At 36.4% G+C, this 27,322-nt stretch overlaps 1 protein-coding gene across 2 annotated transcripts in view; it reads right to left on the bottom strand.

The window, feature by feature from the left end:
- Window positions 1-289: 289 nt before the first annotated feature.
- LOC126485166 (neuronal acetylcholine receptor subunit beta-3-like) overlaps window positions 290-27,322 on the bottom strand; it is a 269,629-nt gene continuing 242,596 nt past the window's right edge. For both annotated transcript variants that reach the window (XM_050108841.1, XM_050108842.1), the window contains exons 7-9: window positions 27,167-27,319; window positions 22,708-22,877; window positions 290-1,295 (exon numbers count right to left, since the gene is read on the bottom strand). In XM_050108841.1, the coding sequence (XP_049964798.1) occupies window positions 1,137-1,295; window positions 22,708-22,877; window positions 27,167-27,319 (482 nt within the window). In that variant the 3' untranslated portion in view covers window positions 290-1,136. The remainder of the gene's footprint in view (window positions 1,296-22,707; window positions 22,878-27,166; window positions 27,320-27,322) is intronic.

Here is a 27,322-nt window from a genome sequence, read left to right as displayed (position 1 = left end):
CTGAAGAGGGTGACAAAAAATTTTAATTTTAAATTTTTAAGTGACAAAAAATTTTAATTTTAATTTTAAATCAGGAATATACAAAGTAAAAAAAAAGCAAAGTAAAATTACTGAAATAACAAATAATTAACTGTAAATGAACTAAACAAAAATGCCATGTTTCAAGCTGACTATCATATTTTTGTTCCTACGTAAGTGGCAGAAGCCATGAGGTCTTGTCTTTGGTGTTTTTGTGACTTAGGACAGAAATGGTGAAGGCTAATTGTCAACTGGCACAATGAACAGAAAATGAAAACATTTAGTGTCATTTTATTTTACAGAGGATTCAGCACAATCACATGTTGTTACCAAAGCTAAGTATTTCAGTTTTCTCGCAAGAATTTCTATCTCCATCACTGGCATGTGGTGATGATGTGTAGCTTTTGTGCTCCAGAAATTACCTTGCTGAGTTAATTATTTATAAAATTATTAATTTTGAATATGCTTTGATGAGGCTATAATGTTGGAGATGTCATCTATCAGTATTGCAGGCCTAGATTTCTACTGAACATAACTTGTGTAACAAACTGGAGGATAACACAAAGTAAGTGCAATTGTTATCAATCTGTGTGGCTGAGCATCACACTGAGAGCTCTTATCTTCCTGGTAATGCAGATGATGTATGCTGATGAGAGCATAATTTTTATGTTAATATCCAACATGAACTATCAACATGCCAGAAGATGGAGAGACTATGTACTCATGTCATTATTAGTTTGTAGTCAACAAAGAAGACAGTTATGTTCTAAATTCTATGGCTAAATTTTATGTACAGTATTACCTTGTATTCTTATATTTACAAGAAGCAATAAAAAATCTGATTTCATATAAGCATAACATGAAAAGAGGAACACTCATTATCTATTGAAGCAAATATGTATCACTTCTGATCTCTATTTCAGTTAAAATGAGTTAATAAATGAGTATAAAATGCATCTATGTTACATCTTGAGATGAAAAATTTTGAAAACTTCAAAATGATGTACATTTTATTTAAATCTGCCATCTACAGTTTGACAACCTCAAACATATTTCATACATTTTTGTGATGATCTTCATTCTACTTTCACACAAGGATGTATTAACCATACACAAGATCAGTATTTTGGAATTGTAACTGCAAGTAGGATTATGTAAGTAAGAGTCATTATGTAAACACCAGTACGGTCTAATATAACAGCTGCAAGTTTCCATTCACTTGGAACTGGTGTCTTTAGACTATTGGTCTTATCTTCATTGTCATCATTCTCTGTGCTCTGGAATGAGAACGAAAACAAATAAATAAAATATTTTTCATAACAAAGCTCCTAAATAATTATTGCATCAAAGTCTCTTTAACCTATAGCTTCACTTATCTTTAACAGATGAAACAAATTGAGCAGAACAAGGTAGTAAGGAGAATGAGAAGATAAACCAAGTAGAGCTTTATTTGAGTTGTACATAACTTGCCATAGCCTTTGCCTCTTTTTTTGACCTCTTCACACCACCTGACTCCTTTTTCTCTTTTCCATAAGGAGGAATCACTTCTTCATTTTTGTCTCCTATCCTTGCTTCTTTTTTCTCTCTCTACAAATTACACTCGGAAGCCTGTTACAATGTTTACAACTTAATCACACTGTTAGCCTTTCAGTCTTCTCCTTGGTCATTCTAACGGTCTTTGTTCATTCTACATGAGTGACTTCATCATTATCTTATTATACTGATGTCTTTTTCTTAGGTCTTCAGATCTGCAAATATATTCCTTTTTTTCTGTGTACCCCATTCATTCTTACCAAAAGCTCATTTTTTATGATTGCAGTTTTATGTCTTTATTGTCTTTTCGAATATATGTTTAATTTCAAAACAGCAAAGAAATAATAGTCATGGCTATTAAAATTCCATCTTAGGCTCTCTTCTTACATTTTCCCCTAACATTTTAAACATTGTGCCTCAGTGTAACTCAATCTTTTTATTTTATTTCAAATGTTGAGTTCTTCATATACTTGCCTGAATATCTGCATGTGTTAGCACAACATTTCTGGGATTTGGGGAGTCATTTTGGACCCAGATTGAATCAGTCCCATGGCTTAACAGCAAGGGCCAGTATGTTGGCCAGCTTGTATGTGGTTTTTAGGCAGTTTACCACATCCATCTAGGTGAATACTGGACTGGTGCCCACATCCCACCTCAGTTACATAATTCACAAACATTTCAAAAACTTTCACACACTTTCACATGGGTTAACACTAGACATAGACAGATGGGGTAGACAAATTTCATCGCAGGAAGGGTATCGAGCCATCCTATACTACCAACACTGCCGAATACAGATTAACATGCTGACCCTGTGAAAACATGGGATAATGCCAGGAGAAAGAAGTTCACCTCTACAGATGTATTATGAAGATCAATGATTTTTCACTACCTGTCCATTTATATTCAGTTACTATTTTACATCTAATAGGTTCATTCATTTAAACACCAAGGATTTAGCATTGTTGACTATAACACTGCAGTTGTGCTATGTGTGCCTCTCTGTATGTGCACTTCATTATCAACAACTATAACCTTATCATCAGCAATTAAAGTAATCATTGCAAACCTGTTATTATTCAAATTCTGTACATAGTTCATACTTTTTTTCCTTCAGATGGTGCTACTAAGTTCTTATGTTCTGTCTCCATTTGTCTTCCAAAATATTAAAAATACCTTATACCACCAGATCTTCCCCACCCCTGTGCCACTACAAACTATCATATGGGTGCCCTTGTTTCTACACCAATACACTACTGACCTACTCTGCCTTCCACACCTCAAAAATACACTTCACATACGGAAGAATACACCACTTCCAAATAAACTCTCTCCAGACTCACAAGTCAGTTGTCAAATTAACCCCTGAAAACCTAACACCATCAGAAAGACTCGCATTCAACCCTGCAACCCTGATCAAGTTTGCTGGATTTGTCAAGGATCTCCTTTCCCTGGCTCACTCTCTTCACAATTACATTCTCTGTCCTCATTTGCTTGGTATCCACACTAGCCTACTGACCAGTCCAAGATCAGCACCTATAAGCTCCAAGCACACACATGACTTTCTCAAACTATGTCTTAGCCGTTTCCAGCTTCCCTCTAACTGTTACCCTCCTCCCTTTCCACTTGGCTGCTTCAAGGTACTTTTGCAAGAGAGATGTCTCTACCTCAACTTTTCATCCTTCATTATAGCCCTTCCTATTGACACCAACTTCATAGTTTGGAACATCAGCTATTGATGCTGAGAAACCCATCCTGGCCTTACTATTTGTTATGCTGAGAAGGACTCAACACTATTTACCATTATGATTTACAATTCTATTCCAGAAGTCCAGCATTAGCTCCACCAACTCCTCAAAACATTGGGCTTATCCTAAACCTGTGATGTGAAACCATCTTCTTACTTACAACTGCTTGCTCCCAAAGATTCACACCTGCAACTTTCATCAGTTTGACTCAGAGGAGAGGACGAAATATTGTTGCCCAGTTAACAACAACAAGAAGCCAGCTTCCCCTCCTACACCACCAACAGTTCAATGAATGTCAACTGTGAAAGGGTATAGTGTGATTGGCTTTCCTCCATATCACACTCGTTTCAATCTTATTATATGTATATCAGCACAGGTAAAAAGTTACATGGCAAGAAATAATAAAAAATTGTTATCAGTGAGACAGAAATGCTACAAAAGAATTTATTGCAAGTGTTACGCAACAGCACTGGTCTCGAGTTGTGAGCCATATCAATAATGTAGCCACGGGATGGTGGATCTCTGGAGGGCTACTGGAGGAACAAATTGTAGAGAGAGTCATTTCTATCAGCTGCAGCACTGATTCTGGATCCAATGAAGAGGACAGCAATGATACTGTTTCCTGTAGTTGTGCCACTTACATCACAATTGTGAACATTTATAAAATATTCATATATGTAAATGCCCTGTTCAATTTGTTTATTGCTTACCAGTGCTTCACTGATGGCCACTTAGTGAGCACACAATGAAAGTAAGTGTTATGTGCTCATCTTGTGCTGGCCAATAACACTCCTTTCCATTCATTCCATGCAAAACCATCAAAAGCCACAAGTTATTTTAATTGTGCTACAGCCTCTTTACGGGTCTCTCTATTATGCTTCAAAGTTCCCACAGAAAGATTCTTTACCTTAGTTGATCAACATCTGTAACAGCTGTCTACTGTATGCCTTCCTACACCCAACATAAAATCAGTTCCTCCATTGCCTTCCGTAGTTCCAGAATCATTACTGCCAAATGGTTTTTTTATTTATTTTTTATTTTTTAAATTATTGTTATTATGGACTGCTACAGCATTGTATATGAACATTCCCTATGCCCATAGCCTTGGTGTCATGGAACATTCCAATCCCAGTGTCATACTGCCATCCAGCCCACCACTTCCTTTTTAATCTTTGTTGCCAGTGACATTTTGACAAAAATTATTTCTCAGTTGACATAAGCATTTGCAAGCAACTGGTTACAATGGATAAGGGTATACATATTATCTTTCTGTGCTAAATTGTTTATAGGTAGTGCTCTCAAAACACATTAGGTGAAATCTCAACATTTTGAGAAAAAAAGACATGGTTGAATTTTCAGTCCTTCAGTCATACAATAAAGTTATTCCCTGTACTCATGGTGGTGGTTTGTGTGCCTCAGTGGTGCTGACATCTGAACAATAGTGCATCTGAAGCAAGGGGAAGCTACAGTAAATATATTTCACAGGGAAATGCAGCTCCACTGTAATGTTTAATGATGGGCAAAACATTTTGGAGATACAATAGACTTCCTTACAGATTTCTGGGTGGGGTACTGCTGAGGAGGTGGCAGTCATCAGAAGAAAAGAAAGCTGGTCTTCTGCAGGTTGGAGAATGGGCTGATGGACTGTTAGATCCCTTAATCATGTATGTATGTTAGAGAGCTTGAAAAGAGAAATTGATGGCTGTAAGTTAGATACAGTGAGAATTACATTGCTGTGGTGGGAACAATATAATTACTGATCAGATGCTCGGTTACTGGTATCAACACAAAACACAATAGGGTAATGTAGGAATAGGTCTAATTATTATTAAGAAAATAGAAATGGGCTGAATTGCTATAAACAGCAGAGCAAACAAATTATCACAGCCAAGATTTATATACACAGTGTCATGATCCATGTTAAGTTCTTACGGGCACGGGATTTCATTCTGTTGGGTATAAGTCTCTTCAACTGGATAAGTTGAAACAATAAGAGATTGTTGAGAATTTGAATGAGAACATTGCACAATGACTGACTGAAAGAAGATGATTAATGCAATAAAAGACAAATGTGAAGTTTTTTAAGAGATGAAATAGTGAAGGCAGAAAAGGAAAATCCAGGAAAAATTGCAAATCCCTGCAGAAATACTTGGATAACACAGGATATATGTTAAATTTGATTGATGAAATAAGAAAATATAAAAATGCAGTGCATGAAATGGAATGTATGAGACTGACAGTAGTGAAAGGTGCAAAGCAGGAATGGCTAAAGGAGAAATGCAAAAGCTGTAGAAGTATGCATGACTATAATACAGAAGAAACAGTAAATGAAAGAAAGCTTTGGAGGAAAGGGAAGTACCTGTATGAAGATCATGAGCTGAGGGTCTACCTGGTACCAAATAGAGAAGAGAAGGCTAATAGTTGATAGAAATAAATAGAAGTGCTACATCAACAAAAGAAGCTTGGTGACAATATTATGAAAAATGGAAAGGAGATGGATAAGTGGATATTCTGAGAAGAATTTGACAAATCACTGAAAGATATAAGGTACCTGAGGTAGATGGCGTTCCTTCAAAATTATTAAGATTTTCAATAGATCTGGTATATAATACTACAGAAGGTAGGTGTTGTCGGATGTATTACCAATCCACTAATAGAAGAAGTTATTGAAATAAATGGTTGTAGCTCTGTCATAAGTTGCATTGAAAAGTATCTTTTTTTTATTTCTTGATGATGACTAGTTTTGGACACTTATATCCATTTTCAAATCATCACTATTGTGTGACAAATACAAGTGATAGCCTATGTATAAAAACTGCCGCAGCAGTGATGATCAAAGTGGCAATATGACCGACTTAACAACAGTAAATAGAGCACATAGGACGAACATTACAAATACAGGCAATAGCCTATGTACAATACTGTCCCTGCAGTGATGATCAATGTGGCTCTAGGGGCATCTCAACAACCATAAATAGAACACTAAAAAATGTCAATCCTGTGTATTCTGTTTACAGTTTTTGAGTCAGCCATAGTGCTGCTTCAGTCATTACTGTAGGGGCAGTTTTTGTACATGGGCCATCACTTGTATTTGTCACACTTATGATACAGATGGTTTGAAAGTGGACACAGATGACTGAAACTAGTTGCCATCAAGAAATAAAATAAGATACTTCTCAGTGCAACTTATGATGGAGCTACAACCATTTTTTCAATTACAAAACAAGTTGCGGATCTATTTTTCACCTGCAGCAAGCTGCAAGTTCATAGAATAAGTTATGGTTTTAAAGTACAGGCAGGTATTATTTACAAAAGGATGGATGACTGGTAGAAGCCAACCTAGGGGTTCCACAGAAATGTAGAACTTGCGAAATAATAATGATGCTATGAACTGCCTTAGAAGACAGGTGAAGAAATGCAAGTTCACATTTATAGCTTTTATACCAATGACACTGTTATTGCATCAAAGGAAAATTTGCTCAAAAGAACTAATAAATTATGAAATGTGGAGCACAGCTGATAGACACATATAAAAGAGAAAGATGTACAGTTGCTAGCTTTTGGAATTAATAGTTTTGAGATATATGTGTGCCTCAGGTGTCCCAGTTTTGACTAAGTTTAGTAAATGATGAACCCGTGTGTGTGGTTTTTTGAAAGTATTGTTGATTTATATAATGTTTTGTGAATTTGAGAGTGCATTGTGCATTGCTCTTTGTTTCTGGGCCTGTTTCAGCACATTCCAGTGTACGGCAAGTGTTGTGTTGCAGCATGCTTGAGAATGAGACTGAAACTTCTGATTTGGTCTGACAGCAGAATCAAGAAATTGCTACTGTAAAGCAAAAGTGACTGGCAATGTGAATGCTGCAACAAAAATGCTGTGTGGTGTATGAGCTTACTGTACAGAACGTGAAACAAAATGTAATGACATTAGCAAAGTGGTATCCAATTGTATTGTATTGTATTTTTATTGATCCAGGCAATCATAGTATTGTACAGCTGTACATATGATATTGAACAGGTCAAGAGAGCTATTTACAAGTAATTTTTACAAATCGATTTTTACATTATTTTGTAGCAAGGAAATTATCTATCTTAAACAAAACAGTTAATACAAATCATAGAATTGTAAGATTGTACATACGGTATTGGACAGGTCAAGAGAACATATTTGCAAGTAATTTTTAATAAATTGCTTTTACATTATTTTGCAATGAGGAAGTTAGCTATCTTTAACAAAACAGTAAATACAAATGTTGTATGGTAAAATATAAACAGCCAATACAAATTTAATAGTAAAGTAGTCCAGTGTATTTCATAGACATGCACAGTATATAATAATCCAGTATATTTCATAGACATGCATAGTATATAATTTTCAGACCTAACTGAACATTTATCATATTGTTTACATTTTTAACCCCTTTCAAAAAAATGATCAACTGCATAAAAGCAATGGTCCAAGAGATATTTTTTTAACTTATGTGTGAAGGCTCTTGGGTTCTTTGTTGCTTTGATTTCATTGGGTAAATTGTTATACATTTGTATCCCAACATTTAAAACACTTTTTTGGTAGCAGGTAGTTCTGGACTGACACATATGTAGGTCAGATTGCTGCCTTGTTGCATAGTTATGAATATCTCCATTGAATTTTAGTGTGCAGTCATTGTTTAACAGGTATGACTTGACAAATGAGACGATATTATAAATGTAAGCAGAGGGCAGTGTCATAATGCCATTTGTTTTGAAATGTTGTCTGGATGATTCATTATGTCTTAGATTACATATTATGCGTATTGACTTTTTTTGCATTTTGAAAATATATCTACCTCCAGGTGAGTTCCCCCAAAATATGATTCCATACTGTAATGTAGAATGGAAGTAAGCATAATATACATGTATGAGAACAGATTTTGTGACTGATTTTTTGAGTATCCTTAAAATGTAACGCACAGTTGGGAGCTTTTTTGAGATATAATTTGTGTGAGTCTCCCACTTAAGATTTTCTTCAAGCCACATGCCAAGAAACTTGACAGAGTCCACACGCATAAGCTCTTGGTTATTTAGAATCACATCAGGCATTTCTTGTTTTTGGGATGAGAGTCTGAAGTTGATGTACGTTGTTTTCTGTATGTTTATAATCAGTTTGTTCTCGTTGAACCATTTGCTGAGTGACAACATAAGTGGTTTAATTTTTTGGTTGTGGTCCTCTGTATCAGTACCTGTTATTAGTATACTCATGTCATCGGCAAATAGTGTGGTATGTCCTGTAGCAAGCTTCGTGCTTATATCATCAATGTATAGCAGAAACAGTATGGGTCCCAGGATTGAGCCTTGTGGCACACCATATCTAATAGGCATTGTGTCAGAGGAATGGACAGTAGATTGATGGGTGGTTGTATTCTTTTTTTCAAAATTAATTTCAACTTTTTGAAATCTGTTTGACAGGTAAGATTCTAACCATTTGTTTGCAATTCCTCTTATACCTTTATTTTCTAACTTCTTAAGGAGTATGGTATGGTAAATTACGTCAAAGGCTTTGGATAAATCTAAAAAGATACCAGCAATTGTGTCAATAGTACAGTGAAATTTGATCACAAGGTTTTGAAGAATGAAACTAATATGGTATTCAATGAATGGAGTATTGACTTCATTGTTGCCACACTTGGAATTGTTATGGATCACAATTTAAAAATGAAAACGTTTCAGGAATTCAAATCAGTTTGTGGTGTACATCCAGTGATTCTCATCAAACAATTTCAGAGTGCTTTCCCTAAAATCTGCCCAAAACGACAGAAAGTTAACACAGTTGTAAGCTATTTAAAAGATGGAGCTCATGCATGTGGCAGCAAAGCATAAGAAAAATGTGAAACTTTTTAAAAAATTGAAACTTTTTTTTTTAAAAAAAAGTGATACTGGTCACAGAACATCAATCAACTAACACAGCATTGTCATCATCATCACCACCAAATTACACACAGACGTAGGTAACCATTTGAGAATATTTGGGAAAACAATAGCATGAAAACAAATATTTAGGTAATCCAGTAAATTGGCTTTGTCTTTGCACTATGAAGTTAATTATTGACCATCAAAACACTTTGGTAGAAGGGAAGATGGACCACACTTAAACATAGCAGACAATATAATGAGTGTAATCATTATAAAGAGGATAATCAGCTGAACAATGATAGACAAACTCAAGACAGACTGCTAGAAGAGGAGGGAATGAAAAATGTATGCCTGTCCACTGTCACAGTTAAATTAAATGAAATTTCAGTAAAGACTTGGTCTGTAGTTAATGAGTCAGCACTTAAATAAATAATATTCTGTCTGATACAGATTGTGATGTAAGAGGTAACTTGATGTGAGAGACAATGTAATTACTGAAGATATGTGATGCCCATCATTGACATCAATGTTTCCAGTATTGATGTTGAGGGGCTTCTGGAAAGAGAGAGTCAGGTCTGCACACTATTAAATAAATTGTATCTACAGCTAAACAAGATGGCACACTTCCCATCTTTTCCTGTGAGTGGCATATTCATTGTCAGTGCTGAGAGGGGGGGAATTAAAAATCACGTACTACTGAAGTTCAACTTTAGTGGAAAAGAATACGAGATAATTTTCCTGGTTGTTCAAACATTATCTGTTGGATGTATTTTCAGGATGGATGGCATGTCAGTGAATAAGTGTAAAGTGGATTTTGCTGCAAGCGATCCATTAATTAAGAAGGGTTATGATAAAGAAAAATTTCATTTAGAGGGTCATCAACAAGGAAGAAATGAGTTCTGTGCATATGAATTTAAGATGTACTAATATGGATAAGGAGGAATTTGAAACTCAGATAAACATTACTACGTTAGAGAAGAAAAATGCACCTAGAAGAGAGAAAAAGCAAAAGTTGTTCTTTGTCAAATTTGTAAGAAGATTCAAGAGATGTCTGATTTGTTGGGAAAGTACTTGATCATTACCCTACAGTATTTTCTATGGCACCAGGATTAATTAAAAGTTTTAAATGTAAACTGAAAGGAAAAGAACATGACATGAGGCAGTCCACAGCAAAAGTTATCCTTTTTCATCTGCAAAACACAAAGCTGTATATCTTGAAACTAAATTAATATTGTGACAGAATATTACTGAAAGGTAGTTACAACTGTAACACAATACATGTGGATAAAAAGTACGGATCTGTAAGATTTGTGTTAGACAAGAGATCAGTCAAAAGAACTGTTTTATCACAAAGAGACTAAGCAAAACATTTAGAGGAGTTATTGCAATGTCTTAAAGGTGTCAAATATTTTACCAGCTTTGTTCTCATAAGCAGTTATTGGCAAGCGAAGTTAGATAAGGAAAGCAGGAAATGCACTACTTTTTGTATAAAAGAGGGAGTTATCAGTTTAATGTTATATGTACTAAATGTGTCTACAGCTGCTTTCATGCATGCTCTGGATAAAGTTTTAAGGGAAAAATTATTAAAGAAGTTTGTCATCTATGTCAATGATATATAATAATTAGTTGTGAGTAATGTGAAGAATAATTGGAGACTGCTAATTAACTTTTGCAAGCTTTCAGAAAATTGGGAGTAACATTTAATTTGGAGAGGAAGAAAATCTGCAAAAAATTAGATCAAGTTTTTTATGTCACACCATATCGCCACAAGGTATCAAAACTGATTTAGGTAAAACAGATGTTGTCAGAAAATTTTCTGCATCAGAATGTTCCAAATAGTAAAACATCACGTTTTTGAGTCTCAAATTTATACAGAAAATTCACCGATAAATATTGCTTATCTACACTAACACCTCTGAAACTGTAAAAAATGGGTACATTGTGGATGAAGGGACAAGAACAGCAAAAAGCTTTCAATCACACAAAATCTAAATTGCACGAAGCAAAATTATTACATCGGCCAGATTTGTCACTTGATTTTTATTTTGGACCAGGCTCCAGGAATTATGCAATAAATGTGGAATTGTATCAGATGTGTGATTTTAACGGAAGTACGGAACACAGAATAACAGCACCTGAGACTCGATCACTGAGGTTAGGGAAGAAAAAGCATACAGTAACAGAAAGAGAATCATTAACTATCACTTGGGGATTTTATACATTCCAGTTGTATCTCTTGGGAAAGCATACAGTTATAATGACTGACCATAAAGCATTATCTTTTCTAATAGCTGTTGTCCTGTGCACAAGCATCTTATGCACTGTGCACCAACAATACAAATATTGGATTTCAAATAAGATATATGCCTGGAAAGATTAACACTCTATTGACAGTGTTGTACCTATCTCAAAATGTGGCATTCTTTAACACAGAAAGATATACAGATTTTATAAAAGCTGTTGAAGGAGAAAAGTTCATCCAGAAATTATTACAAACTATCAAATCCTTGTAAGATGTAGAGAACTACGTAAAAATGGTGAAGTATAAATATAATGGTCTGAATGAGACAAAATTTATAAGCTATTATTTGAAAGAAGAGGGAATTTTGTTTCGAAGATACAATATTAATTCTGATCAATGGAGAGTCTGTATTCATGACATGCTACTGAAGATCTTGTGTAAGTTACGTTCACACATATAGGACTAAGCAAATGTATGCTAAAATTACAGAAGTATAGTATACTAAACAACATGGTGAAGAAAGTCTGCACAATTTTGAAGATATGCAATGTATGGCAGATACCTAAAGTGTGACCTGAGCAGCACCAAGGACTAATGCACAGTACAACCCCACGTAAACCAGGTGGCACTATTTCAACTGACTTGCATTGACCGCTACCATGTTTCAGAGGAAATTTTATGGCAGATAATGGTTATTTTGGAATTGTTCTCAAAATATTTAAAGTTTTATCCATTATGCAAAGCCACCAGCAAAATTTTGCTCATGAAATTAGAAGATGACTATTTTGTTATTTTGTCAGTCCTTTCTTAGTGGTCATGGTCCACAATTTAGAGAAGCAATGTGGAAAGAGTAATGTTAAACATACCCTTAATTCTCACTATACACTAGCTTCCAATCCAATGGAGTGTGTACAGAGTAAACTCGAATGTTTATTTTGTGCATATGGTGGAAACAATTTAAAGAGTGATACAAAAAGTTATTGGACTTTGAGACTATTATAAGTAGCCTGTGCCATGATGATACAGGTTAGTCACTTTGCACTGTTTTATTTGATTAAATACTGCCTAGTATTTTTAAGCAATTTATAAATTTTCCATCAAGAGACAATATTTCAACTGAAGAGCTGCATTACGAGGGCCTACAACACATGAACAAGAAAGATTATGGAAGAAAGAAGATGCTTGATGAAATAGTGAAACCTGTTGTTTATAAAGTTGATGACTGAGTTCTCATGAGCACACATATGAAGACTTCTGAGATAACCAATGAAATTCAGAAGTTCCATCATTATTGTACTGGGTCATTTCATGTAAATAAAATTTTGCATCCAAACTATTTACCTTTAGAATACATTAACTCTGGGAAATGATATTGAAAATGTAAAGCTATATCATAGAAGTGAATGACTTTGCTCTGTCAGTGTTATGTTTATAAATTCCCTGTGTTATAAAAGTCAACAGAACTGTGAGTCATAGTGTTAAGAATTGTATGTTACCTAGACTGTCCTTAAAAATGGCTACATGATTGTTGCATGTGTTATAGCTCTGTGTGGAGATAAGTTGAAGTTCATGTGCAACTTTAAATTGACAGTATGAAAATGCAGTGGACAAGACAACAGGAAGAACTTTTTATGTATATCTATGTGATTTTACAGTGCAGAGACTGTATACATTTTTCTGCTGTGATGCTTCTGTACTCACTGTGATGCATAATGATCAGATAATATGTTGTTGTTATATGCTATAAGGGTCATGTTTGATATTTTTTATTGTTTTTACTCACATACTTTGATGCACTTTTCACTTAAATTAATAATTTTTTAATTGTTCTGGGAGGAATGGTTGTATTAAGCCCTTATTTTATTAAATGGTTACAAATACACATGAAAATTGCAACACAGTTTTGCTAACGGTTTATTAATTATAGCTATTGTTTTTCTGTGCTTTTTTTATTGTGTGGCATACACTGAGAGTTTTTGAATTGCAATTGATGTTATGTTTTGTACAGATTTACTAAAGTTTTTGATAAATCACTATCAACATTTTGACATTTTTTTTACCATTTTCAGACTGTAACTGGATTTATTTTGTAAGTGTATTTGTTTAATTTTTTTGCGTTCTTGAGGGATATTTGTGAATGTTTTGTTTGACTGTGTGAGATCATTTTTTTGTTTTCTTTTTTACATTAATAATCTCATTTTCATTAAACTACATACAAAAAGAAATTGTTTCCATTTCTTGGGATGTGTGAGATGTATGTGTATCTAAGGTTTCTGCATTTTTTATATGAATTTATTGAATGATGTATCTTAGTGTGTGGGTCCTACCAGTAAACTTTGTGAGCTTGCTGCCTATGCAACCCACACATTTGGACAAGGACAAAAGATAACACCCAGTGACAGTATAGTAGGGGAGGAGCTTACAAGTTCCTTAGTTGAGGAACAGGGAGGCTTAGTTTGAGAAAGGTTAAAAAGGAAGAGTCCATCTCATCCTGGGGTCAGAAATGACATTGTAATTATATAAAATAAAAATTTAAGTGTAGGAAGTCTTTTATGAAAGTTATTGCAACTGCAGAATACTGAAAACTAGATGGGCAGATTGAGTAACTATTGAAGAAGTATTGAAACAGACTAAACTGAGAAGAGCTTTATGGCACAAGTCCCTTCCCTACAGCCTAGGTCTTCGTGGCAAACGAATCTGCTCCAGTCCGGAATCCCTGAACCATTACACCAACAACCTGACAACAGCTTTCGCATCCCGTAACTACCCTCCCGACCTGGTGCAGAAGCAAATAACCAGAGCCACTTCCTCATCCCCTCAAACCCAGAATCCCCCACAGAAGAACCACAAAAGTGCCCCACTTGTGACAGGATACTTTCCGGGACTGGACCAGACTCTGAATGTGGCTCTCGAGCAGGGATACGACTTCCTCAAATCCTGCCCTGAAATGAGATCCATCCTTCATGAAATCCTCCCCACTCCACCAAGAGTGTCTTTCCGCCGTCCACCTAACCTTCGTAACCTGTTAGTTCATCCCTATGAAATCCCCAAACCACCTTCCCTACCCTCTGGCTCCTATCCTTGTAACTGCCCCCGGTGTAAAACCTGTCCCATGCACCCTCCCACCACCACCTACTCCAGTCCTGTAACCCGCAAGGTGTACACGATCAAAGGCAGAGCCACATGTGAAAGCACCTACGTGATTTACCAACTGACCTGCCTACACTGTGATGCATTCTATGTGGGAATGACCAGCAGCAAACTGTCCATTCACATGAATGGACACAGGCACAGTGTTTGTTGGTAATGAGGATCACCCTGTGGCTAAACATGCCTTGGTGCACGGCCAGCACATCTTGGCACAGTGTTACACCGTCTGGGTTATCTGGATACTTCCCACCAACACCAACCTATCCGAACTCCAGAGATGGGAACTTGCTCTTCAATATATCCTCTCTTCCCGTTACCCACCTGGCCTCAATCTCTGCTAATTTCAAGTTGCCGCCACTCATACCTCACCTGTCATTCAACATCATCTTTGCCTCTGCACTTCCTCCTCGACTGACATCTCTGCCCAAACTCTTTGTCTTTAAATATGTCTGCTTGTGTCTGTATATGTGTGTGTGTGCGAGTGTATACCCGTCCTTTTTTCCCCCTAAGGTAAGTCCTTCCACTCCCGGGATTGGAATGACTCCTTACCCTCTCCCTTAAAACCCACTTCCTTTCGTCTTTCCCTCTCCTTCCCTCTTTCCTGATGAAGCAACCGTTTGTTGCGAAAGCTAGAATTTTGTGTGTATGTTTGTGTTTGTTTGTGTGTCTATCGACCTGCCAGCGATTATATAAAGTATATTAGACCAAATGTAAATACTCACAGAGAATATTGCTTGTAAGTCAGGATACAAAGAAGCAGTAATAATAATGATAGAACTCAATGTAAAGACACTGAAATCATGTTAGTATCAAAATTCATGTTGTAATTACAGAGTAATTAAAGAATGTAGTCAATCAATTGTAGCAGTGAATATTTCACAAAATTTCAATATGAAAACCAATTTATTTCAATATACTAATTATATCAAACTTTTTGCCACTATTTTTCAAACTAGGTTCTGTAATGAGTCTTGTGAAAGCACATGGCTTTCAACTGTAAGTTTAATTAAGTACAATTCAAATCATATATGAAAACTTTTGTAATTGTTGCATGTTATAGAAGCACCAATGGTGACAGACACAAGAGATCAGTCAGTATCGTGCCAGACCTGGATGAGATCTTGTGACAATAAATCTGTGTATGTCTTTATAGAAATAAATAAGTGAAAGATAAAATCCAACAAATTGGCTATTTCATTTATTATTTACTGTACCACAAAAACTTTGTTGATGGGTACAAGGCATATTTCAAAAAAGAAAGTTGTGTATTTTTAAATTTTTTTTTTTTTTTTTAAGGACTGTCGATTTGATGAAAAGTAAATATGAAAGTTAAGTGTTTAAGACTGTTCCCAGAAGCATCACAACATTATAAGGTGTTAACTGAAAATACTGACAACCTTGCCAGAGTCTCCATTCATGGACAACATTCTATCCAGTCGACTCATAAACAGATTGCATTCATTATTTGTTCCAATTACATCAACAAACCCACTGCAACTATGAATTGACCACTAGCCAGTACTTCCCCTATCATGAGGTATCATCAGAACATGTAAAACTGAACATCATATTTTGCCAGGACTTTGTCTACTTTTTGTTATGCCCCAAGATTAAGGGAAGTGGTGTACTATCATCCACTTGACCTACAAAACATCCTAGTCCATAATTAAGACACTTCTGCACTCAAACTTATACTGCGTAGGTCATTCCCTTGTGGATGATCCAGTTGCTTGATCTGTCCCAATACAGTCTCCCACCACTTTGCATTGCAGTTATGTCACAGATTTTTCCTGTCATATCTTGAACAGGATCATTTCTGAACTCACTGTAACAGATGTGCAACACCCTGTGTGAGTGTGAGCTGATGACTAAAATGGCTGCCTGTCCCTAGTAAGCTCTGAGAGGTGTACTAATTTTGACTTTGCCATACTCGATTCCTTTTTGTACGAATGACAATTTTTAAAATTCATTGTCAGTGTCATTCTTACGTGTGATGCCATGCATGTGGTCTTCTGTGTTACTTTCTATTGAAGTCCTTAGCACTGTGACACAACCATAATCAACAAACATGTAGGCAAGCCATGTGTTAGTCACAGCTAGTTGGCTGTCATTATAAAATTTCATTTAGTGTAATATTTTGATGTAATTCTGTATGTAATGTAATTAGGGTATCATTCCCTTATAGCATTTAAGATTCACAAATTTATTTTTATTTGCCATTATTTCTATACTGTTTTGTTGATTGTGTAATCTTTTGGAATGTGACATGCTGCATATTTTTGTAGGAAATTATCACAAACATAAATAAATAAACTTGTGACCAGAAATTACATCTGAAACATGTACTGAGCCTCAAAATGAATGTGTAATCAAACGAATATACTTACTGAAGGAAACAATATGACTGCCAAAGAAAACAAAGTATGGTAGAGGAGACATAAACTTATTATATATGAATTGCATCTCCTTTGAAGTCATCACTAAAACAGATCTGTGGTACAGCAATGGGCAGCCACAAGGCACCACCATATACCAACCTTTCCACGGACCATCTAGAGGAACCCTTCCTAATGACTCAGAATCCCAAACGGCTCACCTGTTTCAGATTTGTTGCTGAAATCTTCATGATATGGACTAAGTGTGAGATACACTTAATCCACATGCCCCCAGAACCTCAACACCTCCTCCCCCATCTGCTTCACTTGGCACTCCTCAGTCCAAGAAGTTGCCTTCCTCATTGTCGAGATCCACCCCAAAGGTGGCTACACTAGTACTTCCACCCACCTCACCCCTACCAACCACAAGCAGTACCATTAATTTGACAGCTTCAACCAATTCCATACCAAAAATACCTTCCACACAGCCTATCCACCCTTGGCCACCATATCTGTACTGACAAGAAGTCCCACCCCTAATATGCCACAGTTCTCACTGAGATCTTTACAGACTGAAATTACCCTCCCAGCCTTGTCCAGAGACAGATCTAACATGTCTTGTCCTCCAATTCATCTACCATTGCCCACATATCCACTGTCTGGCCACAGTGGCACATACTGCTTGTGACTCAGTGCCATCCAGGATTGGAGCAACTGAATCACGTTCTTCACCAGGGTTTCGACTACCAGTTGTTGTGTTCTGAAATGTGAAATACCTTCCCCACCTCTGCCACAGTGGTATGCCACCACAACCTGTGCAATATCCTTGTCTGATCATAATTCACACCTGCTCCCAACCACTGGCCCTACAAGTCATATCCCTGCAATAGAAAATCCAGGATGGGATGTAATAATATTGTGAGGTGGAAAGTTGCTACTCACCATACAGTGGAGATGCTGAGTCGCAGATAGGCACAAAAAAAAAAAAAAAAAAAAAAGGTTTTCACACTTAAATCTTTCAGCCAATGGCCTTTGTGAACAATAGAAACACATATGTACACACACACTCATGCAAACACAGCTCACACACACAACTGCAGTCTCAGGTGTGGTTTCAGTTGCCTGAGATTGCAGTTGTGTGTGAGAGTTGCGTTTGCGTGAGTTTGTGTGTGCATTGGCCTTTGTCAATAATATACACACATATGCACACACAAACTCACGCAAACGCAACTCTCACACACAACTGCAATCTCAGGCAACTGAAACCACACCTGAGACTGCAGTTGTGTGTGTGAGCTGTGTTTGCATGAGTGTGTGTGTACATATGTGTTTCTATTGTTCACAAAGGCCATTGGCTGAAAGATTTAAGTGTGAAAACCTTTTTTTTTTTTTTTTTTTTTGTGCCTATCTGCGACTCAGTATCTCCACTACATGGTGAGTAGCAACTTTCCTTCTTATAATTGTTATAACTTCAAGTTGAACAAATATATTTCAAGGACGACACAATACATGAAAGTCACAGATCGAGTAAACAAAGTAAGACATGTGTACACTTTAACAGTCAAATCATAAATGAGTCTGAGTCTAGCGGCCGCTGGCTGGCTGGCCGCTTAGTTGGCGCTGCTGCTGCATGGCTGGCAGACAGCACCACATGTAGAGGACGCGCGTAAATGTGTGATGGTACTTTGAAAGATCGGCGAGTCACACCAATAATATTGTTACATCCCTGCAATAGAGTTAGATGCATGACTTGTCCAATAAATCCTCCCACTACCACCAACTACAGTCCTGTCACAGGCATCTTCTATCCTATCAAAGGCAGGGACACCTGTGAAAGTAGCCATGTGATCTATGAACATAACTGCAATCACCGTGATGGATTCTATGTGGGCATTGCCACCAACAAGCTCTATATCTGCATGAATGGCCACTGCCAAACTTTGGCCAAGAAACAGCTGGACCACACAGTTGCTGAGCATGTCACCCAACACAATATGCTCAACTACAAAGACTGCTTCATAGCCTGTGCCATATGGCTTCTCTCGAATAACACCAGGTTTTCCGAACTGTGCAGGTGGCAACTCTCACTGTAACACATCGTTTGTCTGAATAATCTTCACTAGCACCTGTCCTCCATCCACCTATCCTCTTCCCTACTCCCACCCTACACACATCTTCTATCCCACCAGCCCACCTGTATAATCTTTTTTCCATTTCTACTTCTCTTCTCAACCCTTTACCCCCCCCCCCCCCCTCCCTCTCCCCTCCTCAAGCACAGCCTCCTGATGCTGCACCTCTAGCAGCCCACTACTATGTCCCTGCACACTCCTGCAGGTATTGTTAACATCTTTCCCCATTCCTTGCCTGCTATCTCTCCCCCTCTCCACTCCACACCTCTTCTCTGCGCAAATACTCACCCCAACAAAGACCATTGCTTATCTCAGACACCTCCTTATGCTTCACCTAGTAGCCCACTATCCTGTCCCCATCACATTCCTGCACACTCCCATAAGCAGTGCTGGCATCTTCCCCCACCCTCACACTGCTACCCATTCCCTTCCCTAGTACATGACTCATTTTACCTCCACTACCCATTCCAGCGAAGATCATTGCTGACCTCGGATGCAGTCACAGCAGGCTGTTACCACATGGAGGTAAAAGTGTTCATTTGTGTGTGTGTGTGTGTGTGTGTGTGTGTGTGTGTGTGTGTTTTGTCTACCTCTGATTGAAGGACTTAGCCGGTGGCAGTTAAACAACATCCAGCAGTCTTTTTTAAAGAAGTGTTGGGTATACATGGGATAGGAAAAAATGGTTTGAATCATACCTAAAAAACAGAACACAGGTTGTAGGACTGACATCAACAAATAAATTCAGTATCAGAGGCAAAAAATGTAGAAATAGGAGTACCACAAGGCAGCACCCTAGGGCCCAGATTGTTTCTTGTCTATATAAATGATTTTCACACCTCAGATGATGCAGCCAAAGCAATAATATTTGCAGATGATACTAGTGTGATAATAAGGGCACCAAAGCAATTGCTACCAACAACTGCTGATTAAGTACTAAATTACATCCACTCTTGGTTCAATACAAACAGGTTGACATTGAATGTAAATAAAACAAATTATATGCAGTTAGGGAAAAGATGTCAAAATGTAAATCTTGATCTGGTGTGGGGTGACAAAGCCTTAGACAGAGTGACATCCACAAAATTGCTGGGGATTCATGTGGATGAAAACTTAAATTTTAATGACCATGTAATAAAACTTGCACAGAAACTTAATTCAGCCTGTTTTGCCCTCAGAATTATTGCAAATGGTTGTACCTCAGAGGGTGCCAGAATGGCATTTTTTGGCTATTTTCAATCTCTTGCCACATACAGAATAATATTTTGGGGTTCCACAATGGGGCGCCTAAAACAAATTTTGTTGTTGTAGAAGAGGGCCATCCGAATAATAACTCACAGTCATCCACAGACACACTGCAAACTCATATTCAAAAAGCTTAGAATACTCACTATACCATCATTATACATATACAAATGTGTATTGTATGTCAGGACCCACATTGCAGATTTTCAGACAAATGCTGACTTTCATAACTACAATACCTGTAATAGAGCAGCACTCCATACTCAGCAAACAAAAAGAATGAATACACAAAGGCATGTGAGCCATATCGGTGCAAAACTGTACAATGCACTGCCAGTCAACATCAGGCAGTTAGAAGATGATAACAAATTTAAAACAGAATTTAAAAAAATTCTAGTAGAACAATGTTTTTATTCTGTAAATGACTATGTAGGTCAATAAATTTTTTCTGATGATATTTATAAAGGCAAATGGAAAATACTCTATCTGTACCTAATCATTCATTACATTTACATAATTACAGGACAGCTGTTGTGTGATGTAAATATATACTTCAGCAGTGTTGTGTATATAAGGACTTGCCATTTAGGGAGGACAAAACTAAAGCCTTATGAAAAACAGACTATGCATTTAAAATAACAAGCAGGGATGTATATAGGCTATATTAATTTCATTGTATTATTATTAACTTCATTGTATTATTTTGTTTTGTACTTTTTTACGTATATATTGTTTGTGTCCCATTTCTTTGAAATGCCTTACATGTACCCTTGATAACATCCATACAATATTTATTGTCAATGGATGGATAAATAAAATAAAAAAAAAATAAATAAAATAACAAGCCTGTTTCCCACTTGGTGCCTCCTCTATGTTGTGAGCAGCAATATATCTTTTTGTATTGTTATTATATATAAAATATACACAATAAGATCATGAAAGGCACAAATTGATGCAAGTGACATAAAAAAGATCAATTTTAATGGTGAATGAACAGTATCAGGTTTTCAGTTTAAGTGGAAGGAAAGGAAATGACACAGGTTTTAAAAGTATGGAAATTCAGTTGGTGCAACAGACTGGGTAAAACAAACAACAGAAAAGATCCATATAAGCTTGTTGTGACTATTTGCAAATACTAAATTTAATAAATAAAAACCACAGCATTATTGACAGTAATAGTAAATATAATAATAATAATAATACATGATCACAATGCCACAAATATAGAATACATCACATACATTCAGTAACAGAAAGATTCACATTAAGCAGAAAGGAAGGAGGAAGGGGATTTATCGACATAAAAAACCTACATTACGGACAGGTAGACAATTTAAGAAAATTCTTTCTAGAACGAGCAGAAACTAGCAAAATACACAAAGCAATCACTCATATAAATACATTGGCTACACCATTGCAATTTCATAACCACTTCTACAACTCTTTAGATCACATAACATCAACAGATACGAAGAAAGTAAATTGGAAAAAGAAAACACTACATGGTAAGCACCCGTATCATCTAACACAGCCACACATCCATCAAGACGCATCCAACACATGGCTAAGAAAAGGCAATATATACAGTGAGATGGAAGGATTCATGATTGAACTACAGGATCAAACAATAAACACCAGATATTACAGCAAGCATATTATTAAAGATCCCAATACCACAACAGATAAATGCAGACTTCGCAAACAACAAATAGAAACAGTAGATCACATAACAAGCGGGATGTACAATACTAGCAAATACAGAATACCCCAGAAGACATGACAATGTAGCAAAAATAATACATCAACAACTTGCCATACAACATAAACTAATAAAACAACACATTCCCACACACAAGTATGCACCACTAAATGTACTGGAGAATGATGAATACAAATTATACTGGAACAGAACCATTATAACAGATAAAACAACATCACATAACAAACCTGACATCATACTCACCAATAAAAAGAAGAAATCAACACAACTAATCAAAATATCCATACCCAATACGACAAATATAAAGAAGAAAACAGGAGAAAAAATTGAAAAATACATCCAACTGGCTGAGGAAGTCAAGGACATGTGGCATCAGGATAAAATTGACATTATACCAATTATACTGTCAACTACAGGGGTCATACCACACAATATCCACCAGTACATCAACGCAATACAGCTACATCCAAACTTATATATACAACTACAGAAATCTGTAATTATTGATACATGTTCAATTACCCTAAAGTTCCTAAATGCAACGTAACATATACCGTACTGTTAAAAGGAAGTCACGCTTGATCGAGGTACACGTCACTTTCCATTTGTAACCAGACATAAGGTCTGAGAAAGGAAAGAATAATAATAATGATATAAATACCTGTTGTGAGGGTAAACTGGTTGGATACATTAATAAACGGCTTGCTGGTGATGTTATCAGCTCATTAAGCCATTTTGGCACAGGTCTTGATGCATAGAACAAACCTTGTGACAGCACTGCTCCCACCAGTGATATGCATGTTATTATAAGGGAGTCACGCAGAAGGAGCACTGAAATAAGGCAGTATGTGTCTGGGCAAGGGTATTTGAATAATCATATTATTTTGCAATATTATTTTGAGGGTTTAAGACATCTTTCAATAGACAAACACAATAATTTAGCTCAGTGTATAGTGATCATTTTTATTACCAGTTAGCCATTGGACACTTACAAACTACCAGACACATATCATAATATGATTAATTTTCATGTTACTCAATATTTTGCTAGCACAGAATTGTATATTTCTTCAGCCTACACTTTTCTTTCTTCTGTGCATCTGATTATTTTGGACAGTAATATTCAATAACGTAAACTGAAATTGTAATGATGTCTGCTGAAGTGATATCATCAAATCACAAGACTGCATAGAATTTACAACACATACTGTGTTACATTTATATTGTTACTGAATCAGATTTTCCTATTGCTTTATTTTTATAATAAGTAAAGTGTCATAGCACACATTGAATTCCAGTCCAATAAATATGGAAATGTCACATATATTAGTAAAATCAGAAGTCTAGAAAATAAAAACAAATAAGTGGAAATAATAAATTTACCTGATTTTTGAGAGGGTAGCACATTTACCATAGTCAACTAGTGAAAGGCAATCTTAAAGAGAGTTATTACTCTATAGATGTTAAAATGTACATTGAATAAACTGTAAATAAAGAATAATTACTAAGGTATGAAAGATAAACAACCAACAGGTGGATATAGATTTAATCATATGATCAGTTTAAGTGTTTTAAGCTGATTAATTTCAGTAATAAATGACACACGTGTTTCATGTATGACAATCTATGTGGGAATCTAGTAAACACAATATGTAAACATAAGGAAATAAATATTGGGCTTATGTGCCTCTTTATCACAATATTTGCGTGCATGACCATATTGCCATCAACAGGCACATTGATTAACTGACTGTTAAGAGACAACCACAGGGCTTATATCTGAATGCAACTCCCTCCCTCCTCCTCCTCCACCACTTCACCCTCCCGTCTTCATCCAGTGGTCTGCTCTTGTCGCTGTCGCATGTGAAGTTGGACCCGGGGTGTGGTTAATGCACAACATACCTGTTGATATGCTGCTTCTATCAGATGTCAGTTTACTGTTGTTGCAGAGAAACTCTATGTCATTTTTAATTAACCCAACTGCTGGCCCCCAATCTTGTTAAGGCTGTAATCCATGTTGCTATTGATTAAAGTGCCACTTACTGATATAATCAATTGTTTTATGACTTTCATGATAGACCTGTAAATGCCACTAAACTAGTCCAAGTGTAATTTCGGAAATTTTCTTTTAAAGTTTTTCAAAAATTGTGGACTACATGCTGGGCTAACAGCATCATCTCATATGAGCCTATTTGCTCCCTAACATTACTAACAAATAATCTCTTCCTTAGACACTTGGTGTGTAGAGCAAACAGTAAACTTGGGATAAAAATAACATTCTGGCCACTGACAGCTGCTGAATACTATCTGGTGCACATGTGGCAAAGTTCAGCACCTCATAAGGCTTGGAAGAAAACTCAGCAAATAACTTTTACAGTGATGCAGCTTGTCAGGCTTCTTCATGCTGTGATACATCTATTTTCAGTACATGTGTCTGGTTTGGTATCCTTTCCAGACAGTGATATGTATTTTCACAACTATTCATACTCCAATGAGGACACTAATTGTGTGACTCTCCAGCCACAATCACACTTGCCACTCTCATCACATCTCATGGAGGTCTGTGTGCAAAGTGGTTGGCACTGCAGCATACAGTCAGTGAGTGCTGTGTTTACCACGAATGATGACTGTTCCTTCATGTAATATTGGTTACTAGTTACTTGTGATGAATTTCTTTTCTCTTGGACTGTCCTTTGGTACTTTCCTGTAAATCTGGAATTGGAACTTCAAATTTTTGAGAAATATATCTGTAAGTTACAGAGGAAAAATAAATTTGTTTGTTTTACATTTTGTTTAGAGTAGCCTAAGAAAGAGAAATAACAATAATTATCATGGTGTTTCTTACACTGATATTGTAGAATATCTATTTGCTCATGAGGTTTGTTGTTAATTATATGCACTAGCTTATTTCAGTGAACACAAGACTTTACTTTGCAACACATGCTTTCAACATTTTCCACACAAATTTAAGGAAGGTACAGTTTTTTGTAATTTTGGTCATAGTGCCCAGGAAATGTCAGTCATCCAAGAAATGGCAGTAACTGATTTTTAAAACTGAAATTAAAACTGTCCATATCACTATTTACTTGTACTTAGAAACTGGTTTCAATTATGACCTTATCAACAGTGTCACTATAGATACAGGGATTATTGATCATGACATCATCGTAGCTGATGTTACTAAAGTTAAAAAAATCCATCAAGGAGGTTAGAAGAGTATTTATGCTGGAAAAAGCAGATAAGCAATCATTAGCATCCTACTTAGATAATGAATGGACATCATTTAGTTCCAATACAATGGATGTAGAGGAATTATTGGTAAAGTTTAAGCTGATTGTAAATTGCACTCTGGAGAAGTGTGTGCTGAGTAATTTGATTAAGAACAGAAAAGACCCACCATATTCCAGTAACAAAATATGGAACATGCTGTGAAATAGAGATTGTTGCACTTTCAAGCCGGGGGGGGGGGGGGGGGGGGGGGGCAAAAAAAAAAAAGTGGAAATGTCAGAAGGCAAAAATTAGTAGAAATTTATGTGTCTGCAAAAAGATCAGAAAAGCTTCTGTCCACAAGCCAGCATAGATTTAGAAAGAATCACTCATGCAAAATTCAGATTGCCCTTTTCTCATACGATATCCATGAATGAAGGGCAACAGTCAGATTCCATATTCCTAGATTTCCAGAAAGCATTTGACAGACTGTTACAAAGATCCAAACATATGGAATAAGTTCCCAGATATGGCTCAAAAACATCGTAAGTATTGGAATGCAGTATGTTGTCCTTGACAGCAAGTGTTCATCAGAGCCTAGGGCATTGCCAGGAGTTCTTTAGGAAAGTGGGATAGGACAGTTCTCATTCTCTACATACATAAATGATCTGATGGATGGAGTGATCATGAATCTGCAACTATCTACTGATGACACTGTAGTACATGGCAAAGTATCATCACTGAGTGAATGTAGAAGATGAAGGATGACTCAGACAGAATTTCTAGTTGGTGTGACGAATGGTAGCTTGCTCAAAATGTAAGTAAATGCAGATGAGTAGGAAGACAGCTTGTTAATGTTGGAACACAATATCAGTAGTGTACTGCTTGGCACAGATAGGGTTTAGTTTTTTTTATTACAGAGGGCGAGCAGTAATATCTGGGCTTAATGTTGCAAAGCAATGTGAAATCGAATGAGCATAAAAGGGTGGTAGTGGGGAAGGCAAATGGTTGACCTTGATTTTTTTAGCTCATCTACTAAAGAGACAGCATACAGAACACTTCTTTGACCCATCCTTGAGTACTGCTTGAGTGTTTTGGATCCCCAGCAGGTCAGATTAAAGAAAGAAATTGAAGCAATTGATGGCGTGTTGCTAGATTTGTTATCAGTAGGTATGATCAAGAAGCAAATGTTAGGAAGATGCTTCATGAACCGCAATGGAAGTCCATGGAAGGAAGATAATTTTCTTTTTGTGAAACACTACTGAGAGAACAGTCATTTGCAGCTGACTGCAGAATGATTCTACTATTGCCAAAATACATTTTGCATAAGGTCTTCAAAACAAGATAAGAGATATTAGGGCCAATACTGTGGCATACAGGTGGTCATTTTTCCCCTATTCCATCTGCAAGTGGACTAAGAAAGGACATGACTGATAGTGGCACATGATACCTCGAATTCACACCCTACAGTGACTTGTGGATTCTGTATGTAGATGTACAAACATACTCAATGAATTTCAGCAAAAAGAATAAAATGGACCAGAAGAATGTATAGGCATATGGCAATAGTAGTTCAATGATGAATGTAAAAATCATGGATAAGCCTTACAATAATTGTGGTGAAGTGGCAGCATGAATGTAGTAATATCTACTTGAAGATGTTTAATATCAGTCATATAATGACTGAGAACACAAGGAATACCTTACACAAGGGTATGTAAACTGTTATTCTTGCTAAGTCCCATTTATGACTATAGCTGTAACTAGTAAATGTTGCTCATACAATCTGTGTATTATTTAATTTCTCATTATGAACAGTATGGCAATGCACAAAATTCCTCATGTGTTAAGTGCAAAGGAAGTACATTCTGGAAGGAAGTACATTGTTTTATAAACTTGATACTGTTACTCACCCAAATGAGGAACGGATTTTCCATAGAAGTATATTTCAAAAGCCACATGTAACAGGCAGAACATGTGCAAAAACAATGACACCACACAGACTGTAAGTCGCTGACCACAATCAGAAGGCAGGAACCAAGAGAATAATGTTATCAGACATAACACTG

Source organism: Schistocerca serialis, chromosome 6 (assembly GCF_023864345.2).
Source record: "Schistocerca serialis cubense isolate TAMUIC-IGC-003099 chromosome 6, iqSchSeri2.2, whole genome shotgun sequence".
Taxonomy (NCBI): domain Eukaryota; kingdom Metazoa; phylum Arthropoda; class Insecta; order Orthoptera; family Acrididae; genus Schistocerca; species Schistocerca serialis.
Note: the sequence above shows the minus strand (reverse complement) of the source record. Positions and strands in the feature narration are given on the sequence as shown.